This window comes from Spea bombifrons, chromosome 13 (assembly GCF_027358695.1).
Source record: "Spea bombifrons isolate aSpeBom1 chromosome 13, aSpeBom1.2.pri, whole genome shotgun sequence".
Lineage (NCBI taxonomy): Eukaryota > Metazoa > Chordata > Amphibia > Anura > Pelobatidae > Spea > Spea bombifrons.
The window spans coordinates 1,229,782-1,252,500 of record NC_071099.1 but is presented as its reverse complement, the minus strand read 5'-3'; the positions used below and the strand labels follow the sequence as shown (position 1 = coordinate 1,252,500).

General features: G+C 39.5%; 1 protein-coding gene across 3 annotated transcripts in view; it reads left to right on the top strand.

Moving 5' to 3' along the window:
- The window catches only part of LOC128471190 (arf-GAP with SH3 domain, ANK repeat and PH domain-containing protein 2-like), a 55,226-nt gene that overhangs the window by 15,968 nt on the left and 16,539 nt on the right, over positions 1 to 22,719 (top strand). For all 3 annotated transcript variants that reach the window (XM_053453066.1, XM_053453067.1, XM_053453065.1), the window contains exons 2-10: positions 5,679 to 5,751; positions 11,865 to 12,010; positions 12,393 to 12,467; positions 13,295 to 13,344; positions 13,491 to 13,620; positions 14,458 to 14,543; positions 14,943 to 15,018; positions 19,296 to 19,382; positions 21,459 to 21,562. In XM_053453066.1, coding sequence (XP_053309041.1) covers positions 5,679 to 5,751; positions 11,865 to 12,010; positions 12,393 to 12,467; positions 13,295 to 13,344; positions 13,491 to 13,620; positions 14,458 to 14,543; positions 14,943 to 15,018; positions 19,296 to 19,382; positions 21,459 to 21,562 — 827 coding nt within the window. The remainder of the gene's footprint in view (positions 1 to 5,678; positions 5,752 to 11,864; positions 12,011 to 12,392; positions 12,468 to 13,294; positions 13,345 to 13,490; positions 13,621 to 14,457; positions 14,544 to 14,942; positions 15,019 to 19,295; positions 19,383 to 21,458; positions 21,563 to 22,719) is intronic.

The window sequence follows — 22,719 nt, the reverse complement described above, 5'->3', positions numbered from 1 at the left end:
AGTATGGGCACAGCCAAAGAATTGCATACTCTAGATGATCTGTACAATTGCCTATAGCTTTAAGTTCTGCAGTGACGCGCAGCAAACAGTGTTTGATATTGGATTGCAGTTAAATTTTGGTTCTGAGAGTCACAGCCTTTATCGCCTCTTTCAGTGCCTTGCAATGTTTAGCAGAGTCTGGCATACTTATGGCTCCTACGTGTGACTCATGTGGTTAGGTCTTCATCTCCGGCTAGACATCCAAGATAGCCAAGATAGTCCGGCAGCAGTGTAGACGTTGGATTACAAATTATTGCGGGGCAGGGGGGACTGTCCTGTTAACAGTCCATTTGAAGTGGACTATCAAAAAAGTAGCACACGTTTGTGAAGGACACCGAATTGCTGTTCATCTAGCTCACAATAAACCCTTAGTACAGGTAGATGTTTATGAAGAAGTATTTTTGCTAGTTGAAGATTCCAGGAGTTACAAATTCATTGGAGTTTCACCTAAAGAGGTCTCAAACAGATCTTGGTGTACTGGTAGAGTAGGCTATGCAGGCACATCCCAGAGTGTTTTGGAGAATATAGAGAATGCAACATTTATTTGTAGGGAGTCTTAGATGTTTCTGGACCACAAAACGCAGAAGTATACGGTTCCTCAGTGAAACTAGGAGGAGCGTTATTGAGTGTGCTTTGTTGAGGCTTCCCCTTTAAGTTACTGCTTATGTATGTGTTTTAGTAAAACCTGCTATTGATGGGGATATTTTAGTTATAATCTCAAAAAAACAAACTGATTTTAGAATGCACTATTACTATATTAATATTACTGTCTAACACTTGCCCTGTCATTTTGTGTCCATGCTTTTTGCCATCTGATTTTTAAGACCTAGACTGAACCAGCCTATGTTGAACACTAAGAATATCTTGCTTGTTTCAGTAAATAACCCGGTTATGTTCTGTTTTTGTTTTGTTTTTTAAATCTGTTTGCTTCATACACCGTAGTCAAATGTTCCTCTCCATTCCAGGCAACGCCTTAAAATAATGTAACGCTAATGGAAACCGAAATAAGCGACATGTAATGTTTCAAAAAAGAAGTTCTAAATTGGTATGTGAAAGTCCGCCGGTGGGCAGGTCCTACAAGTTCTCTGAATAACCCGTAAAATGAACTTTAAAATCCACCAAAAAGCTCCAAAATAATCTAAATTGACATATAAAGATACAAGCGGTCAAAATGTGATATTTAATGATTTTTGGGATCCAGATAATTGGCGAGTCAGTATACATATTTTTGGTGACTGTTGGCTTTACTATTATGAGGCAATCAACAGACTCCAGGCCCATCAGTTGCTTCCTAACATAGATGAGAACCATCTTGGCACCTTAGGCAACTGCCTAGCTGGCCTATGTGGCCTTTTTTTTTACTTGGGCACTCGTGTTGCTTAAGTGTTCACATTCTGTACAAGATATGATTCACAAAAGTCGCATTCTGCTAAGATTCATAAATGTGCTGTGTCAATCAATGCGGGTAGCACACGGCAGCTGGAGGAAGCCGTTTCCACGGTGACGGGAATCTGAATAATAATGAGAGAACCTTGGAAACTAAATAGCAATTACTCCCAGCTCCTGACTTCTGCTGAGTTAATTTGCTTTGTTCACCACTAATTCATAACAAATAACCTTTTCTGTCTTTTTTTTGCTAGAGAGTTTTACAACCAGGCCATAAAGCCGGTCATTCTCAGTGAGAATTCAATTAAAATGAAAATCAGCATCACAGAGGTTATTGGTATCAATGTACTTGCTTATTTTTTCTGTTTTAAATTCTACTGTATTAATCGGGGCTAGATGAACGCACGGCAAGGCCCCTAGGCACCCATCCATATATATATATAGACACCCATTCCTATATAGATACACACAAAAATCTCATCACTCCTCTTATGCTCCCACACGATGAGACCTGCCACTTCAGTACCATATTTACCTCATTGGGAGCCCATCTGGGCTACAGTAGCCTGCACAGTTCATCTACTGCTATTGGGCTAGTGTTGGTCTGCTGGGTGAGGATCCTTTAGAGCATTGGAAGCTTGGGTCCCCTAAGCATGTGCCTAGCGTGCTTAATGGAAACGACTACTGCCGTGAACACCTTTAGCAATACAATGTAGACAAAATCACAATAACACAACCTGATATCAACTTAATAAAACATATATATTTAAAGAACCAGCTTGAGTAATACCATTTAGCACTATGAACAAAATGTAACAACCACTGTGGTGCACCTGCATAGCACAGACCTCCACCGGCTGATAGAGAGGATAATCCAGGTCCCCTGCAGCGCTGCTGCAGATCCTCCTCTCTGGCAGCCGGCGAATGTTGAGCAATGCGCTATGGTGGAGCACCAGAAGGCCATGTTACGCTGGTGCTCCATCATAGGAGCCACGGCGGAAGTTGAAGGAGGACAGTAGCGGACGATGTCTGCACGCATCGCACAGATGCCCACCGGCTGCCAGAGAGGGGGATCCTGTAGCGCTGCAGGGGATCTGGATCTTAGTGTTATTATCCGACCTCTATTTTTCAGAGCTTTTTTTCTGAAAAAAACCCCCTCATCTTATATTCGACAAAATCGATTCAACTAATCGATAATGAAATTCGTTGGCAATGATTTTCATTATCGATTATTATGGATTTAGGTGTTGCAGCCCTAAAAATGTATATAGCCACCGTAGCTACCTCAATTCAAATGGACACTGAAAAACTCTCGTGCCCCTAACTTATTGCCAATGCATTTGACTGTTTTGTTGCCTTTGCCACTGCATTGATCACAACATTTGGAAATTATCTTTATAGAAATGTTCACTGATATTCAGACTCTAGCATGTTTGCTTTATCAGATATTGTAAATTTCCACCGTTAATCACTATTGATACAAAATACATTGTTAAAAAAAAACAGTTTGTAGACCAGGCAATGGATCTGCATTGATTGATTTGGTGCTTAGCGTTGGAAAACTTGAAAACATGTACGTTTTTCTAGGGAAACGGATGATTGGGGCCAGCCTTAGGTGTTCAGGAGCCCTGTGTGGACCATCACTCTGGTGCCCCTACCCCATCATCACCCCCAGGGTCATTTTGTCCCCTCCTTCATTGTTCCACACAAAACATATAGAAACACAGCATTGCAGAAATAGATCAGCTGAATAAGATATACAAACCATGTATTTGCAGGTATAGATCAAATAAATAACACATGGAAACATAGCACTGCAAGTATAGAGCAACTGAATAACACACAAAGAGCCTTGTAGGTATAGATCAATGAAAACTCATATGAAACCTAGCATTTAAGGTATAAATCAAATAAATAATGCATGGAAATCCTAAATTTCGGCCATAGATCACAGGTCGCGCATCCTAAAGGTAGGGGCTAAGGATGGAGCTTCACTGGGACGTTTTATGAAAACTTATTTTCAGTTGAATATGTAATTGAATAAGTTATTTACAGGAGGAATTATGACACGTGTCTGCTTTAGATTTTAATCTAGCGTAATTGTAGCGCTGTAGAACACTGTTATACATTTATACCCAGCAAATGTTCTGAGCTCTAGAAAGAGAGCGGATTTGTAGTTGCAAGTAGTACTGTCCTATTTCCACTTTAAACACAGGGGGAACCTTGGCATTATAATCCAAATAAAAGAGCTCGATTGAGTAGATCCTATGGTGGCTTCGCAGCATTAGACTAGTAGTCACAGGGTCTTATATTAATTTATATTAAATAGATATTTGCTACCAAGACACTCATCCTGGTTGAGTCACGTAGAAAATGTTCCTTGTATTTGATTTTCTGTTGCTGTGTGTGTAATATACATACTTAGTCCTACGCAGTCTCGAGCTAAGTGAGCAAGCACAAGGAACGTTGCCAAGTGGATCCGGACTGCAATCCGTCACGCAGACAGTTGACCGCCAAGTGGTTTCAGCATTGGAAAGGTTAATTGGAAATTTGCGGAAACATTCCGCGGTGATTCACCTCCGGAAGTTGATTGTTGATTTGGTGCTTAGCGTTGGAAAACTTGAAAACATGTACGTTTTTCTAGGGAAACGGATGATTGGGGCCAGCCTTAGGTGTTCAGGAGCCCTGTGTGGACCATCACTCTGGTGCCCCTACCCCATCATCACCCCCAGGGTCATTTTGTCCCCTCCTTCATTGTTCCACACAAAACATATAGAAACACAGCATTGCAGAAATAGATCAGCTGAATAAGATATACAAACCATGTATTTGCAGGTATAGATCAAATAAATAACACATGGAAACATAGCACTGCAAGTATAGAGCAACTGAATAACACACAAAGAGCCTTGTAGGTATAGATCAATGAAAACTCATATGAAACCTAGCATTTAAGGTATAAATCAAATAAATAATGTGAGCAAGCACAAGGAACGTTGCCAAGTGGATCCGGACTGCAATCCGTCACGCAGACAGTTGACCGCCAAGTGGTTTCAGCATTGGAAAGGTTAATTGGAAATTTGCGGAAACATTCCGCGGTGATTCACCTCCGACAATCCAGAACGGGCACGTTATTGGTTTGGGAGTCTCACAAGGATGTCTTTAATTGCATCAAACTTGATATTTACCCACTGAGTTTCCTCTGCCCATCCTCCAAGACACACAGTCCTGCTGCCATCCTCCCCGAGGGCACAAAAATAATTGTTCAGAGCTTTGCATTCCAAACAGTTGGAGCCATGGGAATTGTGAGGATTAGCACTCTGCAGTCTGGCACAATGGCTGTTTGTATAGTATATATTTCTATATGTGTACAGGTGTGTGTGTGTGTGTGTACACAAATTTTCCATTTTTTAATATATATTAAGCCAAAGTTGCAGGGGACCCCAAAGCTCCCCTTTTACATAACACATCCACAGAACGGGGTGAAATGGGACACCAAACGTGCCTGCAGTGAGCCTCTTTGGACCCCTTAAATCTTGGTTGGTATGGGGGGCCGCAGAGTGCTCTATCCCTCCATTCCATTATCACCATATGGCCGGATACCCCAGTTACATCTTACTGGAAATTTGATGAGCCCCTTTGGACTCTTGTACTCCAGTGTTCTACCTATTGTTCTTTTGGATATCATATGGTTAAAAGGGGACAAATGGGGGGGTATGCCAGGATGGGAAGAGTATTGCTGACTTCTTAGGTGACTTCATGACCCATTAATAAGACATTGTGTAATCAAACAACTTTATTTACATGATTTCTGCAACATTCTTTTTACAAAACTGAACCGATGTCAATGTTAACAATGATTTTAATATCGCTGTTTTATTGCTCGTCTTACTATAATTATTATTATTATTATTATTACTATGGAGCTCTAGTGACACATTTGTGCAAAAATGATCAAAACAAAGTGGGTCATCGTAAGAAAAAAATTGCAAAGATGGACTGTCTGGGTGAAATAATAGAAGTGCATCGGAGTTGTTTGAACCGGAGCATTTTTATGGCGTGATGCCATGTAAGTGACCTGATTTTATCAGCGGGAAAAGCAGCACAATTTTCATGAAAAGCTGATTTGTATTCCGCACCTTCCATGTCCAAGACAAACGCTTTGCTGCTGTGAATCTCCCCCAACCTGAAAAATCAGGAGGCTTTTAAAAAAATGATTCAAATAATTTTTCTCTTTTTCTGTCCCTTTTCAGGCACTGGATGCGGATCGAGCTGTTCTTATCAAAATGAAGAAAGCTGCAAAGTCCAAACACAGTGCCGGGGAAGGTATGTTCAGAGATAGGAGGCCAGCCTTTGGCTTGGGGACATGTCGTTCTTAATGGAATGTGCTAAAATTCAATAAACATCTTAAAATGACATTCCCCGACAATTTTCTTTGAGCTGATCATATTCCTGTTAAATGTAGAGGGGTACTACTTTATCGAAAAACAAATAGAATACGCTTAGTGGAGCAAAAAAAATCGGGTTCGTTGCTTGATTTCGTATTACATTTTGCTATTGTAATGATCTGTTTTGAGCTTTCAGTCCAACGTAATGTAACGGGCTCTTACTGTGTAACAGTAAAATAGTTACACACAAACTATACTAACATACTTGCACACACATAACTGTAACATATTTTCACGCACACTAACATACTTACACAGTAACAAAGATACTAACACACAAATGATCTAATATACTTATACACACATACCCACAAAACAGTGCCATACTTACTTGTACACACACACTAACATACTTGCAAACATACAGAAACATACTTACACAGACTAACATGCTTACACACAACCACTAACATACACACATACAGAAACACATTTACACAAACTAACATATTTATTTATACTCTTACACTTACCTTTGTTGACACAGTAGGGGGTAGGCCGGTGCCAGCTCTTCTGCTCCCTTTAAAGTCCTGGCTCGCTACGTCTGACGGCCGGAAATATGACCTGGCATCCTTGCGGCCCAGCAGGGGGCCAGGTTGTACCCCACATGTACCCCATGATAGCCCTGGTTGAAATGACCAAAAATATTCTGAGCTACTAGCTTTGATTAATACACCCAAATGAAATGAAAAAAAAAAAAATGAAAATAATTGGGGGGGTTTTTAAGGCCGTCCTAATTCTCCAGCCATATTTTCCTCCAACAGAATCATGTGGTTATAATAAATCGCCACAACAAATATGATCACTTTTATCTGTGATCAATAATTCCAAGAGTGGACTCATTATTTAACTTCATAGCTATAGCACTTGGAAAATTGAGTTTTGTGTTAAGTAGTGTCAGGGTGGTGAATGACAAGTAAAGATAATTTAGTATGAATATTTTTTTTATGGAATCGGGCCAAATGAATGGCATTGACGTGTGAACAGTGTGGGAGGTTTGATTTAGACGCGTATATTTAAACATTTTACATATTTTAGTAATTATGAATATCAATGTTATTCTCTCCGCAAAGCAAGAGAGCTCTTCTTTCCCTCCTCTGCCTGATCTAGGAGTCCAGAAAGCACAATTAGTGTAGTAGCATATAATCCCTTTAACGCATAGAATCCCTGGTGAATTAAAGGAACAGTTGTATCAATTGTTTGGCTGATGTGCTGTTGACTGGGAAGGATGGGTGCCACGGGGGCTTCAATCTTGAAAAATGCAGCTTGGTAGAACACATTTATTATTATTATTATTATCGCTTATTTATATAGTGCCAACAGTTTATGCAGCGCTTAATACAATACATATAATCTACGGGTATGACAAGACAAGAATTGACAGGCTAAGACAAACCGATACGTTGAGATTAAGTGCACAGTTGTCTAGTCATACCAGTCAACGCAATCCTCAATGAAGTATGGTCGAGTTTATTGTTATTGATTTATATATTATCGTAATATTTCTGTATAATGGGTAGACAGGACATGACGCAACTATTTGGACTTGCAGAACCAAAATATGAAGAGGGACCAACTGAAACAGGTTTACAATCCAGAAGATCATGGCGTTGTATGGATTACACGCTTGATGAAAGAAGAACATTTAGAAATGTTTAATAGCAAAGACATAAAATTAGTTCCCGAAAAGGAAGTGTTTGAATGACTCTCGTGCTTCTTCATGTTCTTCGTGTTTGATGGCTTGTAAAGCCCTTGGAGTTGATTTGTTTTGTGTAGAATCTGAGTCTTTCATTAAGTAAATTGAGAAATAAAGCTGATTTTATTAAAAGCCAACAAAATCCCCCCCCCGAACTCAGATCCTACGCATCAGGCTTGATCCAAAGTAGGAAGATGTAGAGAGAAATGCTACAAAAAAAGAGTCTGAAGTCCTAATATTGAAAATGAAAGGGTCGATGACTTATAATTTGATGATATGACATTAGAATGTATTTCTTACTGAGTGAGCGGTGGAAACTTAGAAGCATCACCTAGTAGAAGTTGCAGAGATTAACCCCTTAAGGACAATGGACGGTCCCTAAACCCATTGAAAACAATGCATTTTGAGCCCATACATGTACAGGCTTTGTCATTAAGGGGTTAATACGGTGGAGAGGTTTCCTCTTATATAGGATATACATAGGGCTGTTCTGAATATAAGACCAAATTAGAATAAATTGACAGCCTACAGGGGCCAAATTGCTCTTACGTGTCTTCAGGTTCTGTATTTCTCTAGGTATGCCCAGAATTCACTTACTGTATCATAGACGTTTCTAACAGCTTCTGTTATCTTCCCCCCTATAGTCTTTTGTTGTTTTTTTTTACACTAAATAGTTTTACTTTGCCTGGAAACGTTATTTATTCTCAGTTGAATCATCCTAATGGAATAGCACCACTTGCTCGCCCACGACTGGCTAAAAGTCTCATAACAGAAGTATAAACATGTTTTATTTTAATGTATTGACTTATTTACTCTTGATAGCACACACGCGCATGTGAGTTGAAGGACGAGTGGAGGAGTAAACATCATAATATACACAGAGAAGCATATCGCTTCTGTATTTTAAATAAATCTGTGAATGCATCTCCAGTTGAATAAATTACAAGGTTTGACAGTATAGCAGCCAGTTTGCCATTTCAAGTGGATCTGCTGCTTATGAAATCTAAACATTAATCATAAACGCCCTACATTGTGTATAATGATTTTTATCTCCGCTTTTTTGATTTGCTATTAATATAAAGTGATTTTTTTATTATTATTGCTATTATTATCTTTTATTTATACAGCACTTCTGATAGATTTGAGAGACAGACCGAAACATTAAGTAAAGAAGGTCCTGCTCACAGGCTTACAGTTGTTATCATTATTACACTATGGTTATTACAGTTATTATAGTATAAAAAATTCTAACCTCTAACAACCATTGATGTGCTTTTCAAATGTGGCAGCGCCCTGCAGGTGTTGCTTAAATGCCTCAATATCAAGACACTCAGTAACACCAAAAAAGACACAGGAGCGATCAGAAGCACCGTATTGGAAGCCAGCATGCCTTTCCCAAGGTGGTGGCGCACTGCTTCTGGCCAGAGCCAATGAAAGTAAAAAGGTTCCAAGAGGGTCTGTCCAGGCCCTCCTGAGACATCAGCTCCCCCTGCAGTCTGATCACGGGTACTGCGATCAGCAATGCAGGGCAATATGTAAATATATATACATATTACAAAAAAAATAAAAGTAAATGAAAATGTAATACAATTTTAAAAATACTACTCTAGTGATGGTACCATTATATCATAAGGGAAACCATCCAGTTGTAAGGAAATGTAAACAAAAAGTATAAATAGGTGCCCAAACACCTCGTGCCCCTCCCACTAGAAATATACATTAAAAATAACCTTTTTACCATATTTTTTTTTATTTTATAATATATATATCCAACAATGGTGTTTAAAGAAAGCCCTTGTTGTCCTGAAAAAAATATATAATTAGTGTTGGTACAGTAAATGAAAGAGAAGAAAATGACAGCTAAACACAAAAAAACACACTTCTGTATTTCATGAAATGTCTGTATTTAGGAAGTAGTCCATGTACAATTTTTGATATTAGCGTAGTGTGATGTGGGTAAAATTTCCGCAAGGCCAAATGCACTCAGGTTTCATAAAAAGCCCATGGGCAAATGGCATATTCTACTGAGCATGGAGAGAACCTGTTAATGGCGTAACATTTGTCCTTCAACAGACTGCTGTCTGAAGTCCACAGAGGAGACCCGGTTTCTAGTATATATTACCTCTATATGTTTAGTGACAGGAGTTTTATTTGTACCGGGGTCTTTGATAGTTTTTAAAAGTGGGGCAATCAGTGTAAAGAGAGATCTAGGCCCCAGAGGGGGAGTTCTTCTTTAGACGCAAGCAATAGAACATATATTTAAAAAATGATTTCATCCCTGCTGGTTATCCCACGGTCGGCTGTAAGTGATTTTATTGAAAAAGGAAGGGTTTTAGGAACAGCAGCAAGAGCTTAAAACCATGTAGAGCCACTGAGTGGGGTCACCAAGTGCTGAGGTGCATGGTGTGTAAAACACACTGGCATTAATGTCGACGCAAAAACGATGTGCCATGAGCTTCATGGAAGGGGTCTCCTGGGCCGAGCAACAGCATACAAGCCTTACATCACCAAGGACAATGCCAGTTGTTGGATCAAGTGGTGTAAAGCACGCCGCCACTGGAAAAATGTTCTGTGTAGTGACGACTCACGCTTGTCTGATGGATGAGTCTGGGTTTGATGGATGCCTGATGAATGTTACCTATCAGACTGCATGGTGCCTGCTGTAAAAGTTTGGTGGAGGAGGGTTATGGATAATGGTCTGGGGCTGCTTTTCAGGGATTGGGCCCCTTACTTCCAGTGGAGGGAATCTTAACCCTTCAGAATACCAAGACTTTCTGGACAATGCTATGCTTCCAACGTTGTGGGAACAGTTTGAGGAAGGCCCTTTTCTATTCCAGCATGACTGTGCTCCAGCGCACCAAGCACGGTCTATAAAGACATGGTTGGATGAGTTTGATGTGGAAGAACTTGACCGGCCACACACAGCCTTGGCCTTAGCGGTCCCTAAACCCTTTGAAAACAATGCATTTTGAGCACGTACATGTACGGGCTTTGTCATTAAGAGGTTAATCTATAGGGCATCTCCCTTTCATAAAGTTTCTGTAGCCAGAAGGAGGTCTTGTATCAAGTGGTAAGTGGACGGACCGGGACATGTCTGGCATTGCTGGCACAAACCTCCCTCTCTGCTCCCCTGTTGCGTGGCAGGCAGGTCCTGGTAAGGGAGATTGCGTTGGGATAGGACATCATCCTCCGTGCTCTCTGTCCCACAAAGACCTGCACCGATCGTCACACAAAGGTGGCTGAAGGAAGCTCAAACCCCTTGCACCTTCTGCCAATCGTAGGTGGTTGTCACTGCAGTCACGTGGCATCCTGTGACACCACACGGGTCACACAACCATAATACCGGCCCGGCACGTGCCGTATTTTGTATGAGAACTCCACACCACATATGCGTGATATATTCATGACGCAACCACCCACTGTGACAGTGATGTTACATCTGCTCATTTGCAACAGATTTTAAAGTAAAAAGTATTGTAAACAATCATATTGCTTGCCAATGCTCCCACGCAGCCTAAATCTTAATCGCTTGCAAACCAAACTATTGACGAAAAGTGTAAGCATATGATATACTGTGATAGGGTCTTTAAAATTGTGTCTCCTTGTATCATAGGTAGGGGGCTGGATGCTAGCCATTTTATTTTATAAATATATAAAAAAAATACTTTATTTTTAGTGCATTTTTAAGTTATTAGGAGCTTGAGGAAACAGGAAAACTAGGTTTTTTTTTTTGTTTGGTTTTTTTTTTTTAGCACAGTATTTCGCTGTTAATGATTTTTATAGCAGACACAGCACTTTTTAAATGTACAATCCATACTCGCCTAAGGCAAGCATTTATCACTCGGGTTGGTTTGTTTTGCGGAAGAGGAAATGAGTGCAAATATTCAATGTAGGCTCTTTCAGCAGAAAAAAATAGAGGATAGAAAAAAAAATCTAATTTCAGCTCTTCTTCGGTAATATTAAAACAGACTTCAAATGTCTTGTTTTAAAACCCTTGCTATGATCATTTATCATGGCTTACCCCCTACTGTATTCTAATTCCACACGATACGATAAGGTCAGGTGCGTGGTGGCAAATATTATATGCACACGGGACAAATTATTTTTATACATGAAAATGATGGTAAATTGAATTAAAGTGTGTATATATGTATGTATGTATGTATGTGTGTGTGTATATATATATATATATATATATGTATATATATGTGTGTGTATATATTAAATAACCACCTGACGTGTTTGATCAGTGGATTATTTTAAAATCCTACATGTTTTCTCCTCTTTGTCTACAGAACACATAACGCACCTAGAAGTTTATATTGCAGCGCTGGAAAAGTTATCCTTAAACTGCAGGGACAATGGAGAAGAAGCTTTGAGCAACGCCTTTAACGCATTTGCAGAATTGTACAAGGAATTGTTGACCCCCATGAAAAATGTGGTGAGTTGCTTTGAGCTGCCTGGAATTACCCTACCATGTTTTATTTTGCTGGTTAGGATAATAAACTGTCATATGACCCCTAAAAAGTTATGTTTTGTTGAGTGATTATTTGGTTTGTTACATTTGAAAAGAAGACAATATGTTTCTGTCATCGTATAATTTTTGTTAATTTATGAAATGCTCTAATACAAAGTGGATTTTATGTCTCAATGTAAATAACTGTATAACATTACAAACAATGCCCGCAACGTACGTTCCAGTTGATCGACACTCCACGGTGTTAATAATATGTTACCTTATAGCATCTAATAAACGATTTTGAAAAAATACTTATCGCGCATTATGTTGTACTGTCATAAATTTGCATATTTGTCTCACACAGCTGCAGAGCTTTAATCACAACATTAATTACTTTCTGAACACGCTGGTTAAAGGGGATTTGAAGGAGGTGAAAGGGGTGAGTAACTTACTGCTGACACTATTCCGCTTGTACTTCTTAACAGAAATGGCGTGAATGCTTGTTCCGTTAGCATTAATCTTAAAAAAAGGCTTTTTACATCAACATTTACAACCTACGTTCTGCAGGCAAACCCAAAAGGTGCAGGAATTTAGGATCCTTTGGGGTAACAGAGTTGAAGTTAATAACCATTCATTGGGTCAACAAAGAAGGTACATAAGCTCAGAGGTCACGGCTTCAGGAGTGAAAGGATAATTTTAAATATTAACGCAATAAAACCACGTACATGTTTCTTGATTATCTTATCTGTTTAACGTCTTATAATGTATTATTTTATACAAGCAATTATTATTAGAAATAAACCAGATAAACTAAGGTTGAAGAAGGCTCTTCATGTCCTGTGTCCTTCCTTCAAAGCTTACTTCAGTTTATTCCTCTCACTGTAAAGACTTCTGTCACTTTATGGTGCCTGGACCCAAGAAGCAAACAGGCATAGCTGGGAACTGTTCATGTTTGACCCGGAGTCTCCAGATGAAGTCCTACTTCTCGTGGTCATTGCCCGGTTCCCCACCTACTCCAAACCCATTTAATGCTATTTTGGTCTAGTCTGCTCCCTCATGGGAGGGAGAGGTACAGGTAGCCTGCTTTTGAAACTACATTGATCCGCTAGCATTCTAAAATGAGAGGTGAGCCTTTGGCTAACTGAGAGATACTTGTTGGCTGTCTGTGTTCTAGGCCTTTGGATTTTTCCATCAAGGTGACCACGGCCCTCTTAATGTTGCTTTGGAATTAGTATTATTTGTTTAATTGGCATTTCCCATTTACAGGACTTGAAGAAACCTTTTGAGAAAGCTTGGAAAGACTATGAAAATAAATTGTAAGTTAAACCAAAAAAATCTGACCAAGACCTTTTCTCCATCCCAAAGAACTTTCCCTGCCATGCCAACTGCCACTTTAGTGAATAAACCACTTTGGTGGTTTCCATGTAAACTGTACACACTATATCTCAATTCTTTCTTCTAGTACTAAAATTGAGAAGGAGAAGAGGGAGCTGGCCAAGCAGTATGGCATGGTGCGGAATGAGGTGGCCGGAGGAGAGATTGCTGAAGAGCTGGAGAAAGAGCGAAGGATGTTCCAGTTACAGATGTGTGAAGTACGTTGTATGCTCGCCTTTCTTATGAAACCTTTACTGGTCTTCCCTATGCTATACATGTGAATTAATAATGTATATCGGTGAAATACAGCTCGCAGGTCAACTTGGGAGTAGTTGGGGAGCTACCTAATGAGTTTCCTATTGTACATGAAGATTATCCTCCTCTCCTAATGGCCAGGAAATATTATTATACCTTGTATCTGCTTCATGTTATTTAAAGATATGGTTCTTATCTATGCTTTCCTTACTAAGAATTCTTCATAAATACTACCTTCCCACTATATATCTGCTAAAAAAAACTCTACACTGTTGTCTACCCAGTCCATTTTTCTGCAACTCTTTAACTCTAAACCAGGGGCGTCCAACCTGCGGCCCTCCAGCTGCTGCAGGACTACATCTCCCATGCTCCTCAGCCTGAAAGAGCATTATGGGAGATGTAGTCCTGCAGCAGCTGGAGGGCCGCAGGTTGGACACCCCTGCTCTAAAGCTTTATTTAGCTGTAAAACAACTATGTCACAAAGTCCTTGACGTAGCTTCCCCAATATTGTTCCTCTACGGTCTTCCTTCATGTAATTTACTCCCCAGTTTTCCATGGCTATCGCTCTATATAGTCACTAGTGTTTCTCTCTTAGCACAGTTTATATCCCCTGCATTTTTTTTCGGGTTATTTATCTTTCAAATCGTATAGAACCCTTAACTATAATTTGTTCCTTAATGCTTAGTTCAAGTCCCTTTATTTTCAACATCTTATGTTATTTTCCCCCAAATATTTTTTTTAAGGTGAGCTGCTGTTAAAAAAAAGCTGACTGTTTAACTTCAATTTGTTTATTTTTACAGTATCTAATCAAAGTGAATGAGATCAAAAGCAAGAAAGGAGCAGACTTTTTACAGAACCTCATCAAACACTATACCTCCCAGTGCAAGTAAGGATGTCATATTTACACCGTACTTACCTGGATGAAAAATCCGGCTAGAAAAGTTACTTTATTAATAAGTTTAGGATTTTATTTATTTTAAAGGACAACCATTTTTGTGTATAATTATAACAAAAGAGTTGTATACGAGAGTTTAGAACATTCTAACGTAGACGTAAAGAGGAACTTTGAGATTTACAAAGCTTTAAAAGAAGTTTAAATAAAATCCAAATTTACATATTCCTTCTTCTTTGGAATCTTTCATACATACACTGTATTTATTCACATGAAAATGTTATTTAATGTGCCCCAAAGCTGCCTTTCTTTAAAAAATACAAGTTTTATCTAAGAAATATGTTAAAAGTTCATACCCAGTGATTTGAACCCAGAATAATGACTTATTTGTAGCTTTCTGCAGGAATGTCTCCAAGCCACCGACAAACTGAAATCCTACATTGAAGACCTGACAACAGAACTGCAGAACGTGAGTAGTCTTCTTATGACGTTGTGAATGAATAGTGATTCTGGTCCGGCGGTTTCAGAATTGGTCTTATCGTTACAGCAACCAATGGCATCTTTCGGCTGCTGGAACAACTTTGCAGCAGAATTAGTTTTCTTTTTAAATAACCTTCACTTATGACCTTTGGGATAGAAAAATAGAATCTCCTTTACAAGCAGAAATTGTAAACGTTCATGTGTTTTTACAGAGTTCTGCATTCCCTAACATGTAGGGAACGTGTGATGTAGAATGTCTTTCCCGTAAGCCTGCTGTTCCACTTAGTCAACACATTAATATGGATTCTTCCAGAACAAAATAGACTTACCTGAAACTGCAGCCCTGCAGCTGCCACCCCCTTACGTGATTGGAGAGTTCATTATGTAAAGGTAAATTTGGTTATGAAGGAAACCTTTAGAGTAGATGGTCACTTACACAGCAGAGACCCATTTAGTGATGTGGTTCTACATTATGCTCAAAAAGATTACATTTACTTGGGATTCGGTTTTAACCCCTTAAGGACAATGGGCAGTCCCAAAACCCATTGAAAACGATGCATTTTGAGCCCGTACATGTACGGGCTTTGTCATTAAGGGGTTAAAAAAAGAAAATGGACAGACTTTATAATTTTATCTCTAGTCACATTCATGGCAGCATAAAGGGAGAAAATGAGCTATGACCTTCTGTCATGGGAGAAGTTTCTTACTCTGAATGACCCCAAAACCAGTCTGTTTTAGAAGGAAGTTGGTTGAACAGAAACAACAGATGTTGTTGTTGTTGTTGTTGTTGTTGTTATTATTATTATAGTGGTGTACTTTTTTTTTAAATAGAAGTACAAAGCTTAGTGGAAGATTTTTGTCTCACCAAGTTTACCATGTTTTTCTACCTTCTGTGACATCCCAAACCTTCCTTAGTTCGGGGTTATACCGGTCATAACATCCATCTTATGAATGCTTTCCCACTTATTTTCTAAAAAAGGATTTCTGAAATACCCGAAAAGGGTTAATCCTTTATTCTTGGTTACAACAACTATGACTATTACTACAATTTATGGAGCTTTTTCGTGACTAAATTGCTGTATTAGTCATCTTAACCTTCTGAAAGAGCAAAAAAAAATTGTCATTTTTCATACAGCAAAAAAAAGCACAAAGTGATGAGTTCCAAAATATGAAATGTGATTAAATGTTTAAGTGTCACAGGGGTGAGTCGATGCATTAGCAGATTAATAATCATATGTTCTCATGTGTCAGCTGTTGAGATATAAAATGAAAGCCCGAGTTAAAGGAGCAGTAAAGGCTAAGTATGATGTCATCGTTTACATCTTTATGCCATTTGTCAGTGTGGTTAAAAGATGAGCTACTAACCATATGCAGATGGCCGGGATGTCCTCACCAATGTATCCCGCACTGGGAGGTCACCTCTCTGTCCAGGCTTAGACGTGAAGGATAATTCTTCTAGCTTCCGTTCTAAAGGGGGCATAAAGTGAAGCTGTGTCCTCCGTAAGGTATGGTCTCATTAATGGTGAGCTGTCACAAGACAACATTCCATATGGCCGACCTGAGAAATTAAGAGAGTGTTTGTTAAACTCCATAATCTAAAGAGAGCCACAGACTGCGGAATCAAATGATATAGCTAGAAATATATTGACTAAAATGTAAAGTTTATTGGATGATCCATAAAGAAAAATACCGGTATATCTACACTGGGGGCATGACCACAAAAAAATACACTGAATACACATTAAATGGAGAGAGCACCGTGATGTCCAGTTTATTAAAAAAGGATTATGATCTTAATGTGAAACGTGTAATCTTTAATGCTCGGTTTTAACTGAAGGTGACAAGTGCTTAGCTTGGTTAAGAAACACCACACTAGCCCCTAATCCAGAGGATATCCCCCTGGTCAGCAGTGAAGGTGGCGGTGGGCTAGAAAAAGTTATTTAATTTTCCAGAATGGGTGATTAAAATACTCCCTTGTTACCTGGAGCAGTTACCTTAACTCCTACCTTAATACTTTCTTCCTCTCTGGGGATATTTAATTTGCAAAAAAAGCAGGAAACGATTTGGCTTGGGACAGATGAATCATCTGTTGTCTATGTCTGGCTTCAAGAATGCTTAAGAACGCGCATTGTGAGCTCCACATCCACAATTCCATGTGCAGAGAATGACTGCGGTGGACCTCGGTGGGGGTTTACCTGCTGTCCCCTTTAGGAACAGGAAGACGTTGAGCACTAGTGTAGGTCAGGAGATCCAAAAGTGATCTTAGGAATCCACTGAGTAAGGATGATCTCTGTGGCATATGCTGCAGCAGAAGATCATAAATGCTCAAGAAGCTCTTCATAATGTATAGTCAAGTCAACAAGTCAACAAGCTGAGACACAACACTCTCTTGCAAAGTCTTTTAGTGAGACCCCATTGTTATATCTCGGAATGAAAGCGTGTCAGCCGGTGTGCCTGGGCAGCTGGTGTCCAAACATTTAGCACACGTTAGTAATGCGGTGTGATGTCATGGCTTTATTTGGTGCACGTAAAATGCATTTATATAATACTAACATATTTACTTGGACTTCAAGTTTAAAAAAAGGGAGGTATAAGAAAAGCAATCGTAATACAGTAGTCAAACAAACCTTATCAGGGTACAGAAGGTATGTACATTGTGTCTGTGTGTATATATGTATGTATATGTATGAATATATATATATATATATATTTATTTTCTCTACTTCCTCCACTGACATTGATTAGCAGAATTCCGGTTAGAAAGAAAGTGTCTGTGGTTTAGGTCAGGTTCCTCTCTATCACCAGACACCGCAGCGAGATATTGTACTTCACAGACAGAGATAATAACAGGGAATTTCTTCAAAAATACTGTGCTCCTTCCCGAAACAGCTGGTTTCCCAGCTTCAAACAGAGACAAGCTCAGCAATTAAATGTAAGATTGTTGTCTTTTTCCTCATATTTTTAAAGAAAATCTGTCCCGCAGTACCGAACTGTGGCGCCATTTCATGTTTCCGTAGTAGTGATTTATGCTGCCATCCTTCTGATATAATGATATTGTATTTTATCATTAAGTCATCTAAGAAGGTGGCTGGGTAGAGTGGGTTATAGAGTGGGTTGAACAATAGGAATCCCATTTTAAGATCCTCATACAGAAATAAACGTTTGTCCAAGAACATTACTTTAAAGTATTGGTTGCTGAAGATTCAACTTGCCCTCTAGCTTCTTTAATTCAAAGCCAAGAAAAAAAAACTTAGGGATTACGGGTATCCCTTGATTTACAATGGAGTTATGTTCGGTAAGTTAATTGCGACGTTCCATTGTAAATTGAATCTTAAGTGGAATTCACATATCATACATTACTGTACCTGTATCATACTTGGGTAGTCACTAAACATACTCAATGTGTGTTACTATCACACCATTGCCGAAATATTGTAAGTCGGGCCATTGGGAGGAGGATTTGTATCTATATTTGTCATATCTTTCAAACGTTTGCACCGGAATACCTTTTATAGATAACCCCTACATTATGTTTTTTTCCCCAAAAAAGTAAAGTACAGTTTTTTTTGTATGTGAGATGAATTGGTTATTCATTCACAGCATGGGATCAGTTACTTGTTGTACTGGTCAGCAATGTGTATGAGTCCTGGAAATATTGCTGATGTGATTTCCCTGCCCCCCCTTATATCTGCGTTGCCTTAAGGATTATAACGGAACCGCAAGCCATTCCCCTCCTGACTGTAGCCGTTAGTTAAACAACATGCGCCGAGCCAGGTATGGTTTCCCCAGCTGTCTAATGTTTAATGTCAATGTTTTCAACAGCGAAACCCTTTCCCTTATCGACGGTCATAAATACTAAGGGATATCTCATAAACTATAGACTTATTTGACAAAATCCTCTTCAATAAGAAGACTCGAGAAGCTTAACCAGTGACTGATCGCCGCACAATAAAGTCCTGCTTTTAAGGATTTTTTTGTTTAATGTATGGCAAATATACAATAACTGCCTCCAGGAAAAATTTCAGCTTAATTGCTTTTAGTTTTTTTTTTTTCTTAACAACTAATTTACTTAATCCTTTAAGAACCAGGTTCTTGGACAATACCTTGCATAGCATACTGGTAAAACGGTGTGGGAGAGTTGACCTTATGGAAAGCGAATGAATGAGACGAATGAAAAATAATTAAAGATAACAATCCCTCCCTTCCGCCACAATATGCACATGCTGTGTGTCTCTAATAATTGCCGTTGCTGTGTCTGTTCATTAGATCAAGAGCAGACAGGACGAAGAGAAGAAGCAGTTATGTTCTCTGAGAGACCTGCTGAAGCCCACGTTACAGGTTGAATCCAAAGAGGTAAAGCTATAATGTCTTTTCTCCTGTTCCTTTCCATTCGTCTCTATGAAGTATGTCTGAACATATTGGCTAAATAAGCCCGCAGATCTAATTCTTCTATATTCATGTGTGTGACTCCATTAGGACCCCTACCTATATAATTTCTTTCCAGCCCCCTCTCCCTTCCAGCTGCTTCTTTGACCAGTGGATGGAAGGAGGCAGGAGGAACCGGGAGCTATAAGTTCGAGTTATAAATGCAGGCGAAATGAGTGCAATTCATCCAAACATGTTATCCTTTTTGCTGTTATAGTTATTTAATATTTTAGATATCCTGCTGCAGGATACTGTAGGTTAGCTGTACCTAATTCACCAGCAGGTCACCATTTATTATAAGGCTCAGGCCGAAGTCCCTGATTGCCCACAGTGTAATTTTACCTTTGCATCTGTCTCTAGCACCTATTTTACCAAACATTCCCACAGAAATTATACGGCTGCATGGGTCCCTGGGGAACTGTACTTGGTATCCCTTGGGCAAAAAGAAGTGTGCTTTTCAACATGGTGGCACCTTGGGGCGTTACCATGATGGAGTGGAGGCGCAGAGGCCTAAGCTGATATGGACCCTGAACATTTTTGACAGTGACTGTATAGCTTTCATGTTTTCACCCTGATGTATTGGCTTTGCTATTTGGATGAGCGACTTTCTTATTCCCATATAGAATACCAATGCCCTCATGCTCCATCATGTATGGGCGTTGGAATCTGGTGGCTGGCTATACATTGGAGTCTTTGATACCAAAAGGGGTTAATAAAGACAGAGTTCTTCTCTAATATTATTTTTTCTTTCCGATTTCTCCCCCTCGCTTTCCAAAGCTCAGAAGAGTAAGTTGATCGATTTTTGTTTTTTTCCCCCTTCTCTAATTTATGGATTTCATTCCTTCCATTCATGACGCTTTCACAATCCGTTTGTAAATATCACTATCTGGCATTTCCAAAGCTCTCTGCATATTTGCACTGAGGTGTCAGTGATCTCGTTTGAACATAAAAACTACCTAAAAGCCATTTTTCTTTTCTTTTTTTTTTTCATTTAGTCTTCTGTGTGTGTTAATGTAACCTGATGTTCATTTTCTTTTACATTTATATGTCAAACACAAAATAGCCGTTGTGCACATGATGTAAAAAAAAAAATACCCTAGGCAGACCCCTGCTTTGCCTATGGAATAGAAGCTTGTCGTTGCTAGGGAACAGACCCAGTTATAAGACTATTATATTAGAAATATAGTTATTGCCCCGAAATGTTCATGCTATCTAAAGGAAAGGTAATCAAAAGGGTCTGTAACTAATTTCATCGCAGGGAAATGAACCTAGCGGCAGATGGGAACCGAGTCTGTTTTCTTTCTAGTGAGCGGCGCCATATACTGGGTTACGTGTTGTGTATTAGAATTATCATTGACGTCTACGGCAGGGTTGGCCATAAGCTCTTTTAGCACCGGTTTGCCAATTTAAATATGGGTGAAGTACCACCTCGGTTGAAAGACATCACTCGCTTTCCATGAGTGCTGTTCTGAAGCAAGAAGCAGAGCTCCACACAATGCCGGTTACAACCTCTACTGACGTGTCTGGCCCTTTTTTAAAAAAAATACTTATTTTTGTGCGATTCCATATTGAGCCATTCCATTTCTCCTGCATGCAGCTTAAATATTTAAAGGTGCTGTTCCACTTACTCTGAATTTAACACATTTGTACTTAAATGCCTCATCAGAAACATCATCCTTTCTTAGTACTGTTGAAAGCCCAAATCTTTGCCAGAAATAATTTATATTGTATATTATTGTGTAACACAAGCAGGCATCGGTAGGTTATTGCCGTAGAAACCAAAAACCATCTGAAATAGTGTTTGTGACTAAATCTTCAAAAAAGAGCAACCTAACATACCAGAGGGAGCATTATTGTTCTGTCTAAGTGGAACAGCACCTTTACAAAGATCTTTCCTCTGCGTCATCATTACTACCACCATAACATCACCTGTCTTGTGGCTCCCACTTTGGATAATTATTATTCAGGGTTTTCTTTCCTCATAAAGTAATGTTTTTCCTCTAGGATTCCATAAGCAGCAGACAAGCCGTATACAGCATGCATCAGTTACAAGGAAACATACAATACGGGACAGAAAAACACGGCTACTTGTACAAGAAAAGTGATGGGTATGTTGTATTGTATATGCCAATGGAGTATCATTACAATGCTGTATCGATATTCAATGTTCCAGGAGTAAGCTCTGTGCTTCTGCAGCTGTCAAACTACAATACCCATGATACAGTGATAGGCTTTCACTAGCAGTGCATTCTGGGAGTTCTAGTACCCACACAAACATATTTTGACTACCCCGGCTGATAACGTACACGTTTCTCAGAATGCATGTATGAAGTAATAAAGCTGCAACTGCTATATGATACAAATAATAACATATGTGCACCCCCGGGACATTTCAGTGTCCCAGGGAGCCCCCTAAACAACCCGAAGCCTGCCCTTGCGGGACATCAGTGGGCAGTCATGTTGAAGTCGGGGACATTCCCGCTGATGTCGGGGACGGGGGTTCCTGCTGACATTGCGGGAAACACCCCCATTTAAAGGGGAAATGGGCAGGAAGTGGGGCATGTCAAGAACCCACTCCCGCGACCCCAGAGGGTTCGGGAGAGGTGGTGCTTCTCCCGAGGTTCTCCGGATCAAACCCAGAGAGTTCCCAGGTATGCTCAACACTGATTGGCTGCTTGACAGGAAAGTGGTCACACTGAAATCAATGGGAGCGCATTCTGTGCACACGCATGGGGATGTCATTAGACCCAATCCAGAGTGTGGAGCTGACAGCCGAACACATCTCCAGCACAGCAGTGAACTAGGGGTATGAAAAGAGGAAAATGCATGTTGGGGGATTTTGCAGAATACCCCCATAGATTTCCTTTACACCGAGAAAATGTAAAGGAACCTCTCAGGTATCAGGACATAAGATGGCTGATGTGTCCCTTAAAGGACATGGTCTACTGGACAACAACAAAAAAAGTTCACTGGAATTTCCATTCTGACAAAGATGATCTAATTGTTTTTAGCAATAAATAAAACATGTTTTAGCTTAATTAATTTTGTATTGTGTTTTGTAGTTTTTAGATTTGATAACCTCTCGTGTTCTTTATCACAGATCTGTAGCTATATTAAATAACTTCCCCTGATAGCAAAAAGGTATAATAAATGCCTCTTTTCTTTGACTTCATCTTTCCTGCTATGACACAACTATCTGCATTGTTACCTTTGATGTCATGAAGCAGCACCAGACAGTAGGGATGCTTGATGTTGTGCACAATTC